The 23,804-nt window shown below is 41.9% G+C and overlaps 1 protein-coding gene across 3 annotated transcripts in view; it reads right to left on the bottom strand.

Moving 5' to 3' along the window:
* Positions 1 to 22,735, bottom strand: part of LOC124137361 (1-aminocyclopropane-1-carboxylate synthase-like protein 1) — a 35,733-nt gene extending 12,998 nt beyond the window's left edge. The window contains exons 1-5 of one of the 3 annotated variants that reach the window (XM_046503633.2): positions 21,860 to 22,735; positions 17,655 to 17,825; positions 10,087 to 10,146; positions 2,902 to 2,972; positions 650 to 719 (exon numbers count right to left, since the gene is read on the bottom strand). In XM_046503633.2, the coding sequence (XP_046359589.2) occupies positions 650 to 719; positions 2,902 to 2,972; positions 10,087 to 10,146; positions 17,655 to 17,783 (330 nt within the window). In that variant the 5' untranslated portion in view covers positions 17,784 to 17,825; positions 21,860 to 22,735. Of the gene's footprint in view, positions 1 to 649; positions 720 to 2,901; positions 2,973 to 10,086; positions 10,147 to 17,654; positions 17,829 to 19,914; positions 20,134 to 21,859 lie in introns of those variants that run through there. The other 2 variants (XM_046503631.2, XM_046503632.2) reach the window with 2 other exon arrangements.
* Between the last annotated feature and the right edge of the window lie 1,069 nt (positions 22,736 to 23,804).

Raw genomic sequence — 23,804 nt, 5'->3', positions numbered from 1 at the left:
CTGTTTGCAGCATACCCACGGTGTGGTTATTTACGTTGAAACAAAGGCGTTTTTCTGAGCACCTGATAGCTGAACAATCATTGTGTGATGTTCACATTAAGCAAAACACGTGTGTGATTATCATGCTCCCCAAAACACAAGTGACATATATGTCGTCATGAATATGCATTGAAAGATACATCATTTAATTTCAGAATTATATGTATTTTTTATTGAACTTTATTTGAAGCACAGTTACTTTTTTCCGTTAGTACGTTGGGTGGGTGTGAAGATAACGTTTACATATATTCGGATAATGATTAATTATTATGCAGTTAAATAAGTATACATGTCAGGATAACCATAGGCGAAACAGGTAAACGATTATACATGTTAGGCTAAAGATAAAACGAATCAGTGATAGACATAATTAGTCACTTCGCCAGAACACAATGACACATCATAGAAACAGACCACCCGATCCAACTTAGTCGCCTTGTTAGAGTGCATGTTATACGTGTCAAACTCTTCATGTTATAATATAGACAGGGGTACACAGATACGTAAAACGTGTGTTAAGATAAAGTCTATGGAACATCAACTTAAATACTAATCGAGTAATGAATTTATACTGCTAATTCCACAGCAGATTTTAGAAAGGACATTATACCTCTTCTGGATCTATCTCATAAATAGGATGAAATCGTTCCTCAAAGAAATACTTCAACTGCTTCCTGAAACTAAACATATCGTCAAGGATTATTCAAGAACGTCGTTGGTGATATCAATAGCAAATATGTATATCAATCTATGAACATAACAGTGTTTGATGTAGATTTGACTTCAATTCGGAATACAAAATGTCTTGGCATTCATAAGTTGGTAGAACATGAGAACTGTTATGGATAACGTCATTATTGATTGTAATGGCGCCGCACAGTTACTTCTTGTACCTTCATAAAAGTTGTACGTCTTAGCGTCCTTGAACATTACTATTCGCCACGATTGCAATGCGTTGACTGGGTCAAGACGTTTGTTTTCAAACACAAAGTATGCACCGGATGTCACAACACCTGGAGTTCACGGTGTTAAGTAGTCTCCACATTGTCATCACATTACTTAATACCTTACTTATTGGTTTGTTGGTAAGTTTGTATTATATTTGCACCCATCATATCAATTGTTTTTAAACTTGTCACCCCGGATTCCCAGCATAGGCCTATCTCGGATGCTGGACCACTATTGCAGATAGGTGAATATTATCATCCCTGAACTCTTTGATATGTTTGGTTACCTGTAGATTTAACCGCGCTAAATTGAATTTGGAACCGAACGCGCAGCGTGAGGTTTCAAATGTTTAATTTAGCGCGGTCAAATCTACTGGTAACCTAGCTCTACATTGAAAACACAGTATGTTTATCTCCATTCTACCATGACTTAATAAACCGCGAACTCTTTGGTGTTAGCAAATATACTGAGTGAAGCGGTATGGGTTGAGTCCAGTGTTTTGAGTGGGTTATCGATTTAAATTACGGAATCATCGAACAAAATATGGCGCCGTATAACCTCAAGCAGTTTGTTTTCACTCGAACATATGACAGGCATTGAAAGCATATAAGCACGGCAACTTGGTAAGCTAATATGAGGTGGGCATCCCTAAAGAAAACAAAGCAAGCTTTGCAAGGCTCTACATCGCGCGTCACCATTATGACGTCATATCGCTCAGCGACGCAAAAGATATGACGTCACAGTCGTATATAGAAAAGCGCCAAAATTCCAAGATCTCTTTTGTCTCCAAAACGTAAATACATTCATTTTGTAAATGACCTCTGATTGACCAATCAGAATCGAGTAAATTCCAAATTCATGGTAGAATTGTTGGTTCACACTAAATCCATTTACGTAAAAATCCTGGGTTAACATATTGTTTCAATTCGGGAATCGACACCTAGCAAGAAACATAAATCAGAAATCCAATATACCCCAGCACTACGGACCATGACAGAATCAGTTGCGGCATCAATAAACATGTGTGGAAAGCCTGATAATGCTTAGAAAGGAGTTAAATGGGGGCGGGTAAACCGATCCCATAAACGAGATATGGTGCTCTGGTGTACGTTGAAATGACGTGCAACTGCAGCCTGGGACTCTCCAGCATCAAGACGTACTGTGGCGATGTTGGGATTGGCTGCATTTAGTCTCGGCATGTTCCACTTCCAATAAGTCGACAAACGTATGACAAAATGTTGACTAACGTTTGTCCTTTTATAGTCCTACTCACTGCACATGAATGTCATAACTTGCTCGTGCATTCTGCTATTAATATCCTTTCCATGACATTGTCATGCAGTCTGATAAAACTTTCTGTATAAATCTACAAACGTTTAAAACGATTACGTTTGTGCACTACAGCAGTTAACGAACCTGTGATTAACATCGTGCAATCGAACATATTGCATTTGTCTTGAATGTTTCTTGAATAAACAACATCAATATTCACATTATCCCAGCGTTTCCTTTTGTGAAGAGTGTATATCATTGAACTCCCTGTCCCTTTTGATACTGATTTGATTGACAAGATCAATAGTGAATATAGTAAGCCAGTATGGGATGCAAACCTATTATTATTATTATTATTATTAGTAGTAGTAGTAGTAACAGTAGTAGTAGTCGTTCTAGCAGCAACAGCGGCAGTAGTAGTGAATGAGTGGTTTTACGCCGCTTGTAGCAATATTCAAGCAGAGCGAACGCTTTAACCACTAGGCTACCCTACCACCCCGACAGTAGTAGTAGAAGTAGTAGTAGTAGCAGCAGCAGCAACAGTAGTAGTAGCATCAGCAACAGTAGTAGTGGTTGTAGTAGTAGAAGTAGTAATAGAAGCAGCAACAGTGGTAGTGGTAGTAGCAGTCTGTAAATACCTACCTAAGCAAGCCCTTCAGGTTTGGATAATACATCTGCACTGAGTCTTCCTTGCCCTCCGACAAAGACCCCAGCTGAAATATACACGCAACTGCATAGCCAGGGTAAGATAAAATACTGCATAGCAAAGGAAGCATGTATTACTACATAGCCAGGATAACATGTAGTACTGCATGGTCAGGGTACCGTGTATACTGAACCGCAATGGATAGATATATGAGAAACCTTACTTGTCCAAACACTGTAAATATACTTTGTGACATATTAAAAAGATGAAACTTGGCAAAACTGATCTTCAAGGTTGAAATTAAAGTGTCAAATGTTCTGAAAGTGAAACACAACTCTAGTCTCTGAGAAAATGGCATCAAAAGTCAGTACCTCGTGTGTCCGCCATGTGCATTGATGACTGCCGTGCAACGTCGATACATGGAATGTATGAGGCGGTTGGTGAAGGCCATAGGCACTTGAGCCCACAGTCTGAGGAACGCCTGACGCAGTTCAGCTGCAGTTGTCGGCCTTGGTTGGACGTCATTCAGCCGTCTTTGAATCTCGTCACACACGTGCTCAATGGGATTTAAATCGGGACTGAGGGCCGGCCACTTCATGGTTCTGATGGTCTCAAGACTTGATCAATGTACCGAGCTGCTGTGACACCATTGCCTCTCCCTGAACCGATGTCCTGGAAGACAACAGGGCCCACCCTCTGTGCAAGACCAACTCCACTCCACACCATGATGCTCGGACCACACCACGAGTCTTTCTCAGCAACAGAAGCATCCGGATAACGTTCCCCACGGTGTCGCCAGACCCTCTCTCTGCCATCTGCTGTTGAGATACAGTAACGGCTCTCGTCTGAGAAGAGGCCACTTCTCCACTGGTGGTAGCGCCAATGCTGGTGCTGTGTTTCCCACTGACGATGACGTGGTGTCAGAATGGGTCCTCGGTGTGGCCTGTGACAGTAGGGGTGTCTGCACTAATGTGTCGCTGGTGTGTCTCCATGTCCAGCAGTTTCCGCAGCAGTAACCAAGCGATCTTGAAGATGGTGTCGCACAATCTGACGATCCTGACGTCGGGTGGTGACCCTTGGTGGTCTGGTACCGTTGCTGGAGTCCTTACGTGGTCCTTACGTGGACTTGAAATGCATTGGCTACTTGCCGGGCGGTTTGTCCAGCTTGCAATCGTCCAAGGGCTTGGTGTCGCTGATTTCTTGTCAATCTTGGCATATGATAGCAATTCAATAACGAATGAATGTTATCCGATCTGGGCGGACTTTTATTGGGAAAGAAATGGCGGAACGCATGTGCATTTCAATTTGCACACAACTCACGTGCATCGGGTTACCATGGCCGTTGCCGTGATGCGTTTGGGCGATCGGTTTTATTGTCATCTGCTTGTGTTTTTTTGTCATCAAATTTCATTTTTCCAGACAAGATAATGTTAAATCTTAGAAACTTTGACAAAAATTACCCAGATATTTGAACTTTTCATGCAATGTTACTTTGGTGACGTTTCTTTTGCGGTTCAGTATATTACTGCATAGCCAGGGTACCATGTAGCACTGCATAGCCATGGCAACACACAGTACTGCATAGCCAGGGTAACATGTACCGCATAGCCAGGTTAACATGTAGAAATGCATAGCCATGGTAACACACAGTGCTGCATAGCCAGGGTAACATGTACCGCATAGCCAAGGGAACATGTAGTACTGCATAGCCAGGATAACATGTAATATTGCATATCCAGGGTAACATGTAGTACTGCATAGCCCGGGAAACATGCAGTACTACATAGCCAGGGTCACATCTAGTACTACATAGCCAGGGTAACATCTAGTACTGCATAGCCAGGCTAACATCTAGTACTGCATAGCCAGGTAACATTTAGTCCTACATAGGCAGGTAACATTTAGTACTGCATAGCAAGGGCCACATCTAGTACTTCATAAACAGGGTGAGGTGTAGTACTGCATAGCCAGGGTCACATCTAGTACTACATAGCCAGGGTAACATCTAGTACTGCATAGCCAGGGTAACATCTAGTGCTGCATAGCCAGGGTAACATCTAGTACTGCATAGCCAGGGTAACATCTAGCACTGCATAGCCAGGTAACATTTAGTACTGCATAGCCAGGTAACATTTAGTACTACATAGCCAGGTAACATCAAGCACTGAATAGCCAGGGTAAAATGTAGTACTACATAGCCAGGTAACATTTAGTACTGCATAGCCAGGGTAACATTTAGTACTGCATAGCCAGGTAACATTTAGTACTGCATAGCCAGGTAACATTTAGTACTGCATAGCCAGGGTAAGGTGTAGTACTGCATAGCCAGGGTAACATGTGGTACTGCATAACAAGGGTAACAGAAAGTATTGCATAGCCATTGTAACTTCAAGTAATGCGTAGCAAGGGTGACATACCTCACTGCATGGTCATGGTAACATATATCTAGCACTACATAGCCAGGGTAACATCAAGTACTGCATAGCCAGGGGAGCATGTAGTACTGCATAGCCAAGGGAACATGTAGTACTGAACAGCCAGGGTAACATCTAGTGCTGCATAGCCAGGGTAACTTCAAGTACTGCGTAGCCAGGGTAACACACAGTGCGCGAAGCCAGGGTAACATCTAGCAATACATAGCCAGGGTAACTTCAAGTACTGCGTAGCCAGGGTAACACACAGTGCGCGAAGCCAGGGTAACATCTAGCACTACATAGCCAGGGTAACTTCAAGTACTGCGTAGCCAGGGTAACACACAGTGCGCGAAGCCAGGGTAACATCTAGCAATACATAGCCAGGGTAACTTCAAGTACTGCATAGCCAGGGTAACACACAGTGCGCGAAGCCAGGGTAACATCTAGCACTACATAGCCAGGGTAACTTCAAGTACTGCGTAGCCAGGGTAACATGTAGTACAACATAGCCAGGGTAACATGTAGCACTACATAGCCAAGGTAACATCTAGTATTGCATAGCCAGGTAACATCTAGTACTACATAGCCAGGGTAACATCAAGTAATACATAGCCAGGGTAACATGTAGTACTGCATAGTCAGGGTAACACACAGTACTGCATAGCCAGGGTAACATGTAGTACTGCATAGCCAGGGTAACATGTAGAACTGCATAGCCAGGGGTTACAGAAAGTATTGCATAGCCAGGGTGACAGAAAGTATTGCATAGCCAGGGTAACATACCTCACTGCATAGCCAAGGGAACATGTAGAAATGCATAGCCAGGGAAACATGCAGTACTACATAGCCAGGGTAACATCTAGAAAACATAGCCAGGGTAACATACAGTACTGCATAGCAAGGGTACCATGTATTACTGCGTAGCCAGGGTACCATGTAGTACTGCATAGCCAGGGTAACATCTAGTACTACATAGCCAGGGTAACATCTGGCACTACATGGCCAGGGTAACATCAAGTACTGCATAGCCAGGGTAAAATCAAGTACTACATAGCCAGGGTAACATCAAGTACTGCAAAGCCAGGGTAACATCAAGTAATACATAGCCACGGTAACATGTAGTACTGCATAGTCAGGGTAACACACAGTACTGCATATCCAGGGTAACATCTAGTACTGCATAGCCAGGGTAACATGTAGAACTGCATAGCCACAGTTACAGAAAGTATTGCATAGCCAGGGTAACAGGAAGTATTGCTTAGCCAGGGTAACATACCTCACTGCATAGTCAGGGTAACATGTTGTACTGCATAGCCAAGGGAACATGTAGAAATGCATAGCCAGGGAAACATGCAGTACTACATAGCCAGGGTAACATCAAGCACTGCATAGCCAGGGTAACACCAAGTACTGCATAGCCAGGGTAAGATCTAGCACTACTAAGCCAGGGTAACATATAGTTATACGTAGCCAGGGTAACATCTAGAGCTACATAGCCAGGGTAACACCTAGTACTGAATAGCCAGGGTAACATCTAGTACTACATAGCCAGGGTAACATCTAGTGCTGCATAGCCAGTTAACATCTAGTACTACATATAGCCAGGGTAACATCAAGTACTGCATAGCCAGGGTAAAATCTAGTACTACATAGCCAGGGTAACATCAAGTACTGCATAGTCAGGGTAACATCAAGTAATACATAGCCAGGGTAACATGTAGTACTGCATAGTCAGGGTAACATGTTGTACTGCATAGCCAAGGGAACATGTAGAAATGCATAGCCAGGGAAACATGCAGTACTACATAGCCAGGGTAACATCAAGCACTACATAGCCAGGGTACCACCAAGTACTGCATAGCCAGGGTAAGATCTAGCACTACTAAGCCAGGGTAACATCTAGTGCTGCATAGCCAGTTAACATCTAGTACTACATATAGCCAGGGTAACATCAAGTACTGCATAGCCAGGGTAAAATCTAGTACTACATAGCCAGGGTAACATGTAGTACTGCATAGTCAGGGTAACATCAAGTAATACATAGCCAGGGTAACATGTAGTACTGCATAGTCAGGGTAACACACAGTACTGCATAGCCAGGGTAACATGTAGTACTGCATAGCCAGGGTAACATGTAATATTGCATATCCAGGGTAACATGTAGTACGCCATATCCCAGGAAACACGCAGTACTGCATAGCCAGGGTCACATCTAGTACTACATAGCCAGGGTAACATCTAGTACTACATAGCCAGGGTAGCATCTGGCACTACATAGCCAGGGTAACATCAAGTACTGCATAGCCAGGGTAAAATCTAGTACTACATAGCCAGGGTAACATCAAGTACTGCAAAGCCAGGGTAACATCAAGTAATACATAGCCAGGGTAACATGTAGTACTGCATAGACAGGGTAACACACAGTACTGCATATCCAGGGTAACATCTAGTACTGCATAGCCAGGGTAACATGTAGAACTGCATAGCCACGGTTACAGAAAGTATTGCATAGCCAGGGTAACAGGAAGTATTGCTTAGCCAGGGTAACATACCTCACTGCATAGTCAGGGTAACATGTTGTACTGCATAGCCAAGGGAACATGTAGAAATGCATAGCCAGGGAAACATGCAGGACTACATAGCCAGGGTAACATCAAGCACTACATAGCCAGGGTAACATACAGTACTGCATAGCCAGGGTACCATGTATTACTGCGTAGCCAGGGTACCATGTAGTACTACATAGTCAGGGTAACACCAAGTACTGCATAGTCAGGGTAAGATCTAGCACTACATAGCCAGGGTAACATATAGTTATACGTATCCAGGGTAACATCTAGTACTGCATAGCCAGGGTAACACACAGCACTGCATAGCCAGGGTAACATCTAGAGCTACATAGCCAGGGTAACACCTAGTACTAAATAGCCAGGTAACATCTAGTACTACATAGCCAGGGTAACATCTAGTGCTGCATAGCCAGGGTAACATCAAGTAATACATAGCCAGGGTAACATGTAGTACTGCATAGACAGGGTAACACACAGTACTGCATATCCAGGGTAACATCTAGTACTGCATAGCCAGGGTAACATGTAGAACTGCATAGCCACGGTTACAGAAAGTATTGCATAGCCAGGGTAACAGGAAGTATTGCTTAGCCAGGGTAACATACCTCACTGCATAGTCAGGGTAACATGTTGTACTGCATAGCCAAGGGAACATGTAGAAATGCATAGCCAGGGAAACATGCAGGACTACATAGCCAGGGTAACATCAAGCACTACATAGCCAGGGTAACATACAGTACTGCATAGCCAGGGTACCATGTATTACTGCGTAGCCAGGGTACCATGTAGTACTACATAGTCAGGGTAACACCAAGTACTGCATAGCCAGGGTAAGATCTAGTACTACATAGCCAGGGTAACATATAGTTATACGTATCCAGGGTAACATCTAGTACTGCATAGCCAGGGTAACACACAGCACTGCATAGCCAGGGTAACATCTAGAGCTACATAGCCAGGGTAACACCTAGTACTAAATAGCCAGGTAACATCTAGTACTACATAGCCAGGGTAACATCTAGTGCTGCATAGCATGGGTTACATCTGGTACTGCATAGCCAGGGTAACATTTAGTACTACATAGCCAGGGTAAGGTGTAGTACTGCATAGCCAGGGTAACATCTAGCACTACATAGCCAGGGTAACATCAAGTACTGCATAGCCAGGGTAACATCAAGTAATACATAGCCAGGGTAACATGTAGTACTGCATAGTCAGGGTAAGGTGTAGTACTGCATAGCCAGGGTAACATCTAGTACTACATAGCCAGGGTAACATCAAGTACTGCATAGCCAGGGTAACATCAAGTAATACATAGCCAGGGTAACATGTAGTACTGCATAGTCAGGGTAACACACAGTACTGCATATCCAGGGTAACATCTAGTACTGCATAGCCAGGTAACATATAGTACTACATATAGCCAGGGTAACATCAAGTACTGCATAGCCAGGGTAGAACCTAGTACTACATAGCCAGGGTAACATCAAGTACTGCATAGCCAGGGTAACATCAAGTAATACATAGCCAGGGTAGCATGTAGTACTGCATAGTCAGGTTTACACACAGTACCTCATAGCCAGGGTAACATGTAGTACTACATAGCCAGGGTAACATGTAGTATTGCATAGCCAGGGTAACAGAAAGTATTGCATAGCCATTGTAACTTCAGGTAATGCGTAGCTAGGGTAAGAAGCCTCACTGCATAGTCAGGGTAACAACAAACACTGCATGGCCCGGGTAACATCAAGTACTGCGTCGCCAGGGTTAGACATAGTGCTGCATAACCAGGGTAACATGTAGTACTGCATAGCCAGGGAAACAGAAAGTATTACATAGCCATTGTAACTTCAGGTAATGCGTAGCTAGGGTAACATACCTCACTGCATAGTCAGGGTAACATCAAACACTGCATAGCCAGGGTAACATCAAGTACTGCGTCGCCAGGGTTACACATAGTACTGCATAGCCAGGGTAACATGAAGTACTGCATAGCCAGGGAAACAAAGTATTGCATAGCCATTGTAACTTCAGGTAATGCGTAGCTAGGGTAACATACCTCGCTGCATGGTCAGGGTAACATCAAACACTGCATAGCCAGGGTAACATCAAGTACTGCACAGCCAGGGTGAAACATATAAACACACTATAAAACAACATACACTCACATTCACGCTGCACACTCAATAAAACGTACCTTAGGGAGGACCACGTCTTCCAGTAGCTTGTTCTCGGCAGTGCCAATGTCAATGAAACCCTGTGTTAAAGTCCGTAAATGAATCGTATGAGTTTAATAGTGAGCGTTATAATGTGGATTAGCATGATAGTTGATCGCTTTAGTTTTGTATTTTAATCATTTTACACTGTCTGTACATACGTTGATGATATACATTCGTAGACTAAACTAACATTCAGTATCTGAAATGTGAACATATTTATTTGTCAAATTGTTTCATAATAAGAGCGCATCGTGAGAATGTCCTCCCGGGCACTTTAAACCCTAGACTTGCCACACCATTATAGACTTGCATTACATATCTGGAAAGCCTGCATGAGAGACAAGAGGATAGTGTTTGATTGACATGCAGTAGTATGTAAGTAATTAAAACAGTATGGATGGTTAACGTACTTCGTGCAGATATGTGTAGATTCTATCAAGTGGGTAATCGGTGTGTTTGTATTAACAATAAACGACCCCTTGATTTGTGATGTCGACCGTTGGAGGCGACCCAGGTGTAGAACTGAATGTTTCTCCCCATTCGCTTCCTTTCGTCCGCGGCCCCAGTGGGAATACATCGGAATAAATGTTTATTTACGCAACAATATTTAGGATATAATAGAATGCCTCCCTATATAGGAGACCTAGTTAGGAATATAATAGACTATTACCCATATACAAAATGTAGTCGACCTAATCGGGAATATAATAGATTATTATGCCTCAAAGTGGGAGACCAATCAGAGGGCAGGGTGACTAACCCCACATGAACCCGTATACCGTCAGTAATAATCCAAGATGGTTGTTATTGATCTAACATAAGACCGTATACCATCAGTAACACCCACCTCACATATTTCACATGAAAGTTCAGGTACAGAAAATTTTATTGAGCACTGGTTTGAATTTTAATATAATCAATTTTGATGTGAAAAGACATTAATTTTAAAAGAAACCACGTTCAAGATTTGACTAATAAAACTTGTGAGACAAAGTAAACTGACAAAGTAACAAGGTCACTGATTAAACAAATAGCAACGTCATAGGACATACTAAAGAATGACGCAAACAAGCAATGGAATAGATAACAGCCCGTCGTTAGGGAAAAGCGGGCTGCTATCAAATTAGAGTGGCCCGCATATTTCTGATAATATGCACACATTTTTATGATAATTCTATCCATTGTAGATATAATATTTGTTTAAATGTTCACATTTAGTGTCATATATTCCACTGTTGACGTTTGTGTTTACGTTGAACCGTTGTATCGGAAACACATGTACTGGTCCGGTCATCTATACCGGTTGTAAGTGTCAAGTTCTCTGACATAACATGTGCGATAAGGATACCAGATATTGTAAACCTATTGGCATAATACATTGGTTATGGTGTCTTTAGGTGCCGTATACGGTGTCATATTAGGTTAGTTAAAAAAATCTTTGGTCCGGCTCTCGCCTCGCCCAACATTTTCTGCTTACCTATAGCTTATATGACACCGTTTACGGCAACTAAAGACACAATAACCAATAATATGATTAGTTATGGTGTCTTTGGTTCCCGTATACGGTGTCATATTAGGTAGGCAGAAAAAATATTACATATTATGTTATAACATTGTTGAACAGTTTACAGTGTAATTGTATCTAGCTTGTATATATCAAGTACTGCTTGACTTGTTGGTTGGTCCATTCATGTTTATAGGTTTCATTTATGAGGAAAGTTTTACTTGTTCAGGTCGTATCGCGATGGCAACAATGGATGTCATAGTTCATGGATGTGTTCGCATTGCCCACTCATCACATCGATAACGTAAGGCTAACCTATTTCATGTCAGTATTGTATAAACATTAATGCTGACTCCCAGAACACTTATGTTCTGTTTATATATACATAATATGAATGGGAAGAATGTGGCGTGAATTTGTTTCATATCACCATGTGGTAGTGTTATATATGCATGCTCATGATGCGTGCATTGTTTTTTTTAATTAGTTTTTTTATGGTTCTTTGATTACAACGGTGTTGTTGGCTGCTTGAATCACAGTTTGGCTTCACAACATCACAACCAAGACCAAAGCATTCACAATATCACGACCAAGACCCCAGCATTCGCTATATCATGACCAAGACCAAAGCATTCACAATATCACGACCAAGATCACTGCATTCGCTATATCATGACCAAGACCAAAGCATTCACAATTTCACGACCAAGATCACTGCATTCGCTATATCATGACCAAGACCAAAGCATTCACAATATCACGACCAAGATCACTGCATTCGCTATATCATGACCAAGACCAAAGCATTCACAAGTTCACGACCAAGATCACTGCATTCGCTATATCATGACCAAGACCAAAGCATTCACAATATCACGACCAAGACCACAGGAATCAAAATACCATACCCAAGACCACAGCATTCACTTTATCATGACCAAGACCACAGCATTCACATTATCACGACCAAGGCCACAGCATTCACTATATCATGACCAAGACCACAGCATTCACACGATGACGACCAAGAGCACAGCATTCACAATATCACGACCAAGACCACAGCATTCACTATATCATGACCAAGACCACAGCATTCACATTATCACGACCAAGGCCACAGCATTCACTATATCATGACCAAGACCACAGCATTCACACGATGACGACCAAGAGCACAGCATTCACAATATCACGACCAAGACCACAGCATTCACTATATCATGACCAAGACCACAGCATTCAAAATACCATGACCAAGTCCATGTCCAGCAGTGCTGCTTTAATGGACGCCGTTTACAGTGAAGACCACCATGGCTTATGTGACTTTATGAACGTGACATGTGCCTCTTCCCTACAGACAAGGTAGACATACTTTTATGGATAACGACCTCTTTAATACTGTAAAAAGCGACGTTTCGGTATAGATCCTTATACCATTGTCTATACCGAAACGTCGCTTTTTACAGTATTAAAGAAGTTGTTATCCATAAAATTGTGTCTAATTAAGGATCTATACTGAACCGTCGCTTTTTATAGTATTAACGGGGGCGGTCGGGTAGCCTAGTGGTTAACGCGTTGGCTCGTCACGCCGAAGACCCGGGTTCGATTCCCGACATGGGTACAATGTGTGAAGCCCATTTCTGGTGTCCCCCGCCGTGATATTGCTGGAATATTGCTAAAAGCGGCGTAAAACCATACTCACTCACTATAGTATTAACGAAGTTTTATCCATAAAATTGTGTTTGCCATGTCAGCCGTCAACTTCTAAGTAATGCCTGTCAAACAAATTCCCTGCAGACATTTATAGTTAATGCTTTGAGCCTTTACACGTGATCTGTACCTCGGAACACTATAACTGTAAATATTCTACAGTCTTTGGATGCTTAAATATTGTTAGATTCTGAAACAAATGTAATTGTTTTGATAGATATTATGTGCTAATTTAGTTTTACCAGATATTTAAGTTGTTTTCAGTTGTGTATTCAGAAACCGAACAGCTACCAGGTTAATTATTATTTCATTAAGTATACATTAATTTCATCATACTACTACATAAAGTAAATGTATAGCATTTCATAAATACTCAAGTGTAAATGCTTAAATATTGTTAGATTCTGAAACAAATGTAATTGTTTTGATAGATATTATGTGCTAATTTAGTTTTACCAGATATTTAAGTTGTTTTCAGTTGTGTATTCAGAAACCGAACAGCTACCAGGTTAATTATTATTTCATTAAGTATACATTAATTTCATCATACTACTACATAAAGTAAATGTATAGCATTTCATAAATACTCGAGTGTAAATTAGCTTTTGATTGCCACACTTAATTACTTAGTTGTTAAACTGAAGGCAAGTGGCTGGAGTTGTTAAACTTTAGAAGTATGTACATGTACAGTAAACTATGGTTATAACGAACTACTGTTACAACGAACTCAAAGGGACCACTAATTTTAATTCGTTATAACCGAAGTTCGTTTAAAGCATAGTTCGTTTACAACATCTAAACACAAAATGGACGGAACCAAGAAACAGTTTGTTATGTCCGGAAGCTCGTTATAAGCGTATTCGTTATAAGCGTTGTTTACTTATGTCTTTTTTGTTTTAACCAGTGTAACATCCTGAGAGTAAGGCATTGTAGTAGTCCCGTGACTTCTGTTGGTTCTGGGTTATTGTAGACATGCCTCTCTCTCTGTGTGGAGGAAGAGAAAGCATTACTTCTAAGCCTCAAGGAGTGGGGTGTTAAGCCCGAGGGTGCTAGTCCAGGTGATGTACGCCAATGGTTGGCTGAGTATGTCGTTGGTGACGGTCTAATCGAGTCTGAACTAGGCGCATCAGGGTCAGGTCATGTTCCTGGCAAGGATCCTAAACAGTCTACTGTTCATATTTGTCAACCTCCTCACTGTTTTCTGGTGACCCTGCAGCTAAAGGAGAAGCTGATTAACCTGTCTTCTTAGGGAGAATAAACATCCTGAACATGTTTGGGTCACACAGTCCGGAGGTCGTTGCGGGGTCATGTAGCTATGGTTGCTATGGGTTTGGGTCCTGCTGCTTCGATTACTAAATTAATTCAGTAATGTATGAGTGTCGTCTGTGCAGAGGAGGAAGGTGAAGATGTTCTTGCTATTTTATATAGTGCGAAACAGGAGGAAAGTGAAGATGTTACTGTTACGGTGAGTAGATTAGAACAAATGCCACACAAGTTTACTCAGCAAGAGCATGTTGTTGCATGTTGTTCAGTTCTACTGAGATGCTTAGAAAGAACGTTTGGGGAGGTCTTCGCCGGTGAATCAAGGATTGCCCCGAACACAAGTTTGATACAATCTGAGTTTGATCAGCTCTGATTTTCAGCATGATCATCATACTAAGGACAGGTTGCCAAATGTTTCAACTGTTTCTAAGGGGGTTTTCACGGAAAACGAACCCGAGAAAGAGTTGAAACGTGCTAGGTCTACGACAAAGGGTGAGAATACATCTATGGCAACAAATCCTTTTGATCCACGTGGTCCTCAGTGACGGGGATGTCGTCACTTTGGTCATCGTGCTCGAGGATGTAGGGTTCGTCTTGACCATGTGCACAGAGGGGAAGATAACTGATCAAGACCAATGTTGAGGGACGAACACTTAGTTCTCAGGATAGTAGGCCCATCGCTTCACGTTTACCCCCAGGGTTTATAGGCGAAACAAATGAAGTAGACCTTACAGACAATGGAAGTCAATTAACAGCTCAGCTGCAACTTAGGAATTGAAAAGTTCATTGTAGAGTATTTGCTAATGTCTTTTCCTCTGGTGATACTGATATTTGACATGCGTCAACAGTTCCTCGCAAGATAAACTTGTTTGATGACGTTCCGTTAAGGCAGTGTCATAGGGGTGTTCCACCAGGACTTTACGATGAGGTTAAAGAACATTAAAATCAGCTGCTAGCTTGTAGTGTGATCAGGTCACCGTTTAGTCCTTGGGCTTCGAACATGGTTTTAGTTCGCAAAAGGGGCCCTTCCCTCAGAATTTGTGTGGATTATCCCTCTTTGAATCGTCGGATTTATTTGCGCTCCCGTGTGCTTTCATTGTCTCAGGTCAACGGAGTCCTTGACATTCAGTCTGGATAACATCAAACTGAAATTAAGGAGAGACATAAAACCTGGCACAGCATTCACAGCAGGACCTTCAGGGTTCTATGAATTTAACAGTCTACCGTTTGGTTTAGTTAATGCTATAGCTACTTACCAAAGGCAAATGTAACAGATTTCTAGTGATGTCCATTTAAAAATGTGTACGATGTATTTAGATGATCTCATAGTGTTTGCTGATAGCATCGATGAACACACATCATGAATGAAGGGAAAACGAAGTCTATATTGTAATAGAACAGCAAACTGTATTGAGAGAAGATTGTACAGGCCAGAAAGGAAGTGTTACGTCACAATTTGTTACTTTCCATTGGAGCGACTACAGGCAGTGGTGGACAAGACCCTGTTTACAGTTTAATGCACACACCATTGATGATGGTCCTCCGGGCTTGGATTATGATAGCTTCATGGTGAAAGGTTTTAATCATTGAAATTGGTCCAGTGGCCACCACGTGTGATACCTCAAGTACTGGAATTGACCATTCCCGTGATGATGACGAAATGAAAATTTCCTCATTACTTAGTTCTAGCCAACCAGTCGTAGGTGAAGTTCAGGGGAAGAAGATGGTGACAAACTTGACAATGACGGCCATGACACCATTGAGGTCGTCGTAGCTACAGATTTGGTAAGTGTGGAACCTAAAGTTACAGATGGGAGAAGCAAGGAATGCATCTTGTAGTTAAGAACTGTACGGGTGGCTCGTCGTTCAACTTGGGAGAGAAAACGAGCCGCGTGGATGGGATTTGTTGCATTTTGTTTGTTGCATTCGATCAGGCTTCTGCACTGGTAAAAAAGTGCTAGTTTCTTGACCATGATGGTCACCCAGGGTTTTGTTGGCAGATCTGAGACAAGTACGGAAATAACTATAATAATCCCTGCTTGAATAAAAGTCTCATCCCAAATGCTGTCGACCTCATTATTGTGCGTGGATACTACCGGCTACATATGTGACACACGGAACGTTACATAACGGAATGTTACTGTATATATGCGACTCGAGAGGCGTTATAGCGGCAGGTTACATTATATATGTTACTTGAGTGGCGTAATAGCGGCATGTTACACTATATGTGTGACTCGAGTGGCGTTATAGCGGCATGTTACACTATATATGTGACTCGAGTGGCGTTATAGCGGCATGTTACACTATATATGTGACTCGAGTGGCGTTATAGCGGCATGTTACACTATATATGTGACTCGAGCGGCGTTATAGCGGCATGTTACACTATATTTGTGACTCGAGTGGCGTTATAGCGGCATGTTACACTATATATGTGACTCGAGTGGCGTTATAGCGGCATGTTACACTATATGTGTGACTCGAGCGGCGTTATAGCGGCATGTTACACTATATATGTGACTCGAGCGGCGTTATAGCGGCATGTTACACTATATATGTGATTCGAGTGGCGTTATAGCGGCATGTTACACTATATATGTGACTCGAGTGGCGTTATAGCGGCATGTTACACTATATATGTGACTCGAGTTGCGTTATAGCGGCATGTTACACTATATTTGTGACTCAAGTGGCGTTATAGCAGCATGTTATACTATATATGTGACTCGAGTGGCGTTATAGCGGCATGTTACACTATATATGTGACTCGAGTGGCGTTATAACAGAATGTTAAACTATGTATGTGACACCAGTTGCGATATAACCGATTGTTACATTGTATATGAGACTTCACTGATGATATAACGTAGTGTTACCATATATACCATATATAGTAGGGATATAACGGAATTGTACCTTTTTCATGCGACCATGGTGGGATTATAACTGAATGTTACCCCATATATGCGACGCTGGTATATATTACGTAATATTATAACTATAGCGGGGGAAAGTATCTATATACGCGACCTGGTAATAACGAAAGATTTCGTTTAACGTTACCTCAGAGTTTGTGTCCTTGTCGTAGGCATCGTTGCTGACAAGCTGACTGTACTGGACCAGGGGGCTGTGGACCTGCATTGCCTTGTAGCCCCGCGCTGAAAGAAGGTTGTCTCCAGACATACTTGTCATCCTCCCTGACGACGAGGTTGCAGTTGCTGCTTCTCAGCTTCTCTTCTAAAAAGCAAGTTGCCGCAATACCAAGCAATATGGTGATTCTGATTAAATTGCTGCCACCTTATCAGCTACTTGAAAAACGTACATAATCTCAATTACCTGTGTAATTACGCGTTCAAAATGGATATAATAATTTATGCGTTCTTGTCGTCGCGATATAATGAAGGTACATTATATTTATACATTTGAATCATTGCACTGAAGCGCGCGGCTTCAGATCAAAGTAAGAGGTGTCTTATCCGCCATGTATTCCTCCGTGTCTATAACAGTGTATGTATATCCCTTATTGTGAGACATGTTCTTGCAATGCCACGAATTATTCATCTATGGTTGGTATATGTCAACATTGTACACACAGGAAAACGTTGATGCAGAGCCCCGCCACATGTGATGCCTCAGAAATGCACAACAATGATGTTACCGAGGAACGGAATGTAATCAATCAGTCTGAAGGCCATGGGCCCAGATACAAATAACAATGTCAAGTATTGTAGTGGCAAAATAAATACTTTATTTGTTCCGTATCGTCTGCGGCAATTATTTTTTGGAATGTATGCATATTTACATTACTGATACATGTCATTGGGAAATAGTTAATTCCAAGTATCAAAAGTAGCGCAAACCAGTTAAATAATGATATTATCATTATCAGGACATATAATTTATCACAAGTTTCTCAATAAAGTTGCAACCCGTGAAGATTCCGGGGTAGAATAGGTCTCCAGCAACCCATGCTTGCCGTAAAAGGCGACTAACAGGATCGGGTGGTCAGGCTAGCTCACTTGGTTGATGCATGTCATCGATCCCAATTGCGTGGATCGATGCTCATGATATTAATCACTAGATTGTCTGGTCCAGACTCGATTATTTACAGACCGCTGTCATATAGCTGGAATATTGCTGAGTGCGGCGTTAAACAAAAAAACAAACCCCAAAACAATACATTTGCTGCAAGCTGTATTTTACAAAAGTAAATCGTATGACATGGCAGCACTTTCTTGAAGAAAAATAAATATGTGAAAACCCCCCATAAAAACTGCCAATAAACAAAGCAGATACACATACTCAGATACTATATAATCACATTGTCCACACTTGGCAATAAGAAGCATGTGGTTACAATAATGGACATATTGACAACATTAAGGGTTCCATTGGCATATGATAACTGTTATTTCTCTGTTGACTGTTTTTAGTACAGTTTGTCAAATATTGAACTATGAAATGATGATTTAGTGTCTACATTTTCCGTTGACATGTGTTTATGTGTTGTTTAATTAGTCTGCCATTTAACGCCGCACTCGGCCATATTCCAGCTATATGACGGCGGCCTGTAATTAATCGAGTCAGGTCCAATTCATACATCATACGCATCGATCCACGCGCCATTTGAGATACGATGACATGCATCAATCAAGTCAGCGAACCTGGCCACCCGTTCCCATGAGTCGCCTCTTACGGCAAGCATGTGTTCATATGATGATGATTGATATTCTTCTAAGATTTAAAATAACATTTCATTCATAGTACTCAATAGAAGTAAGACCGCTTGTCCTTTCGGATCACAAGCGGTACAGACGCAAATAGATTTGATCGGCCAGGCTACGGCCGTGCACTGAATTCCATGAAACGGTTAAAACATACCACAGCCTTGCTGCAAGTTCGCCGACATACTACTTATCATTATGCTTCAACTTTGTTAGCTTGGGTGTTTCACTTGTGGCAAATGCTTACACCGCCACGGCAGACTGGGTTCATTTAATATATGAAAAAACCCCGATTCCAAATATTTTCAGTGATCATGAGCTGAGACCATATACGTCGGTATATGGCCTTTTACATGAACATCCAAACAACAATCAAGAATCCAAAATGATGTTATTGTTCACCATACATTAAAAATTTGCAAATTATGTACCCCAGGTACTTTTCTGTATACAGAATGGGTACAATGTGTGAAGCCCATTTCTTGTGTCCCCCGCCGTGATGTTGCTGGAATATTGCTAAAAGCGGCGTAAAACCATACTCACTCTCTCACTGTATACAGAAATGTACCTTAGCCAAAACCAGAATAACAGAAACATACCCAAGGACGAGTCCATTCCGCATTGCGCAGAGCGCTGAACCGGTTCCTTAATCGCTGACGCACTTTGTCACACTTTGTCCCGCGGCCCGAAAATGCTCTGTCTCCCCCTCAACCCACACACCACACACACTAGTACTGGGAGGGCATGATACCCATGCTATTTGTATGTTGTTATCGGGAGATTGCTTCTCTCCAGGGAGACTCCAGGGAGAGGCCCCACAGAGAATGCTCGTCCACTGGCATGGATACTCCTGCTTTGACTTACTTCGTCCGCTATTTATTATGACACAATGAGTCCAATTTTAACAAAGATTTAATTATTACGGACAAGTATTAATCTCTCTTTTCCGTTATTAACAAAACAAATATTTGAATTTCCAATTCCCCATTGCGGGGGATTCCGATGACTGTGTCCTCTTCTTTTTCTGCGATATTGTTTTAAAAACTACCAACGTTTGGATTTCCGAAGACATCCAAGCTTCTGCATATTCCGCTCTGCACAGTATTCCCCAGCATGCACTCGTAATCAGGCGACCTGGCACAACATGAACCGGTTTCGGTTTCGGGTTGAGAACTATACGGACTCGTTTAGAAATCGGGTACGTTTCTGTATTCTGATTTTGGCTTAGGGTATATTTCTGTCTGCAGAAACATACCTGGGGTATAGTAGCTACATGTAGTACCTGTGCCGACAAGGACCCCTTCAGCTTTACTGAGGAATATGTTATGTTGTTAATGACGATTAATAACACTTCTTCTTTTGTGTAGACCTTCTCAATCGGAACATTAGTCCTTGAGGAAACACACGACGTGGGATTATTCCTTTTCGTGTTCAATAATAGCAGTTTATTACCAGAAACAGACAGCTACAACAATTAGCTACATAAGGGTGATCTGGGGAGGCCTGTTATCTCTGGGATATCGCACAGGTCACAAACGTGCTCTTCCGGGGCCCATGACGCTCTTCATGTAAACAAAACACAAGCACCTGTCTGCTAAGGATTCTGTTTTCGTAATTGCATATCTTATTTTGAAAAGCTTCTTTCTTTTGAATATTAATGATAATAATAAGAAAGAATATCACAACACCATACTGACATATCTTGACAAACGTGTCCACTTTCAATGTACGACTGGAATGAGCATGTCAACCGGCCCCATGCTTCTGGGGGGCAGGCTACGGCACTGAGGTCTACTTAGGGCATCAGTGACAAGTCCTCAAATCCAAATCATATGACTTTGTGGTTGAGTTGTGGAAACGATTCAGTCCATAACTAAAACATGGACGATAGTATGGCAACTAAGATTTTTATTTTATGTAGTCATATTAGTTAACACAGAAAGATAAAACATATTAATTCCACTATAGATGTTTGGAATTAATTCAGAAGTATTTTTTGTTATATGGAAAAAACGCATATGGGCTACAGTGCCGTACGTGGCACTTGCCTGTACATGTTTGGTAAAATAACATTGTTATTGTTGAAGAACCTTTTATGATTGGTTGATATATTATTACATGAACAATACATGAACAGAATCAAAAGTGATGTATGGTTTTGTAATTGTTGTCAAAAGTACAATCATTGTGATGTAGTTCCTATCCCCAATGCAAAACGGTCGCATACAGTAAGACATAATTGTGTTTTTTTTAAGATTAATTTCATGCCGCATGTGACCACACATTCACCAGCCACACGACCCCTAATCTATGATTGGAATGTGGTAGAGGAATGTGATGTTGAGAACATAAAGTGGGTTGTAACTGGCGGTTTATGCAAACTGTAACAAAACAACAAAGTAATAGATCAAAGAAAATACTTAAATCACAACCCAAAACAGCAACAATGTCTTTCCGATGTGTATTTACTCTTAGTAAAAGTTAGCTTTACACATAATACGGCGTCCCCGTGACTTCCTAAATTACAACTTAAATTGAACTTACCGTGGAGGCTCACGCACAGCCGTGACTTGGAACCCAATGAAATGAAACCAGCGATCTGTGTTTGGTCTGTGTGACCTTGAGAGAAATGTAGATCACGTATCTTCAGTGCTTGCCGTCACTGATGTGGCCTTTGTGAGAAATGTCCCTGTGTTGTAGGTCACTTCGACTGCAGATAACGGTCACATCCACCAATAGCCGGCTCTGTTTTCTGGCACTGAGGAATGTTCTTATGGTTGTATACAATTGAGGCCTACATGGTGGTCTAAACCGTTACAAGGTACTTTGTTCCTGAGATATCGCTGAAGGATAATTGATTGCAGTTGGTATGAAGGGGCTTGATTCATCATTAACGGAACATCTTGCAATATGAGTAAAATACACAATATTTAAACTTCTTTCTCGAAATATGTAAATTTATCGTCGAGAATTTCCAGGGAAACTGCATGAAAGTATCATTTTCCTAAATTCGTCAGCATTAAGTTCACAATTACGTTAGTACTTATATCAGGCCACTGGGAACTATGCCGTCGATGTCGCCTCGGGGAACTATGCCGTCGATGTCGCCTCGGGGAACTATGCCGTTGATGTCGTCTTCACAAGTCACGTTAGTCCTTATACAACGCCTCGGGGAACTATGCCGTTGATGTCGCCACAGGGAACTATGCCCACGATATCGTCTTCACAAGTCACGTTAGTCCTTATATCACGCCTCGGGGAACTATGCCGTCCATGTCGTCTTCACAAGACACGTTAGTCCTTATATCACGCCTCGGGGAACTATGCCGTTCATGTCGTCTTCACAAGACACGTTAGTCCTTATACAACGCCTCGGGGAACTATGCCGTCCATGTCGTCTTCACAAGACACGTTAGTCCTTATATCACGCCTCGGGGAAGTGTAATCACGTAGGCATGCTCGGGTCAAGGTTCTGATGCTAACCCCTGGGATCCCCAGCCACCTCTTAGGCAGAGCTCTAACGCCCCTTCTCCGAGCTAAACTAAAACTAGCTGAACTAAACCCACATGTTCCGACTGTGTCGTGTCAGTAACAGTGCCTAGTGGTGGTTCGAACAAGCATATATGGACGTAAACCGCCATTTTGACGACCATAATATTGATATAGAGTCTACTGAAACACTGTTGATGACATCCAACTGCACCCGATCTGTTGAACCCTACATCTTGTATTGTGGAAGCACAGTATTCGATGTCATCCACTGCCTTAATTGAGGTGGTCACCCTATTGTTTGTAGCCTACTGCCTGAATTGAGGTAGTGACCCCATTGTTTGTACGTCACTGCTATAATTGAGGTCGTCATCCTTTTGTTTGTACGTCACTGCTATAATTGAGGTCGTCAACTTATTGTGTGTACGTCACTCCTATAATTGAGGTCGTCACCCTTTTGTTTGTACGTCACTGCTATAATTGAGGTAGTCATCCTATTGTGTGTACGTCACTGCTATAATTGAGGTAGTCACCCTATTGTGTGTACGTCACTGCTATAATTGAGGTGGTCACCCTATTGTGTGTACGTCACTGCTATAATATAGGTAGTCATCCTATTGTGTGTACGTCACTGCTATAATTGAGGTAGTCACCCTATTGTGTGTACGTCACTGCTATAATTGAGGTGGTCACCCTATTGTGTGTACGTCACTGCTATAATATAGGTGGTCACCCTATTGTGTGTACGTCACTGCTATAATTGAGGTGGTCACCCTATTGTGTGTACGTCACTACTATAATTGAGGTAGTCACCCTATTGTGTGTACGTCACTGCTATAATTGAGGTAGTCACCCTATTGTGTGTACGTCACTGCTATAATTGAGGTAGTCACCCTATTGTGTGTACGTCACAGCTATAATTGAGGTGGTCACCCTATTGTGTGTACGTCACTGCTATAATTGAGGTAGTCACCCTATTGTGTGTACTTCACTGCTATAA

The sequence above is a fragment of the Haliotis rufescens genome, unplaced genomic scaffold (assembly GCF_023055435.1).
Source record: "Haliotis rufescens isolate VD_foot unplaced genomic scaffold, xgHalRufe1.0.p SCAF_26, whole genome shotgun sequence".
Classification (NCBI taxonomy): domain Eukaryota; kingdom Metazoa; phylum Mollusca; class Gastropoda; order Lepetellida; family Haliotidae; genus Haliotis; species Haliotis rufescens.
Note: the sequence above shows the minus strand (reverse complement) of the source record. Positions and strands in the feature narration are given on the sequence as shown.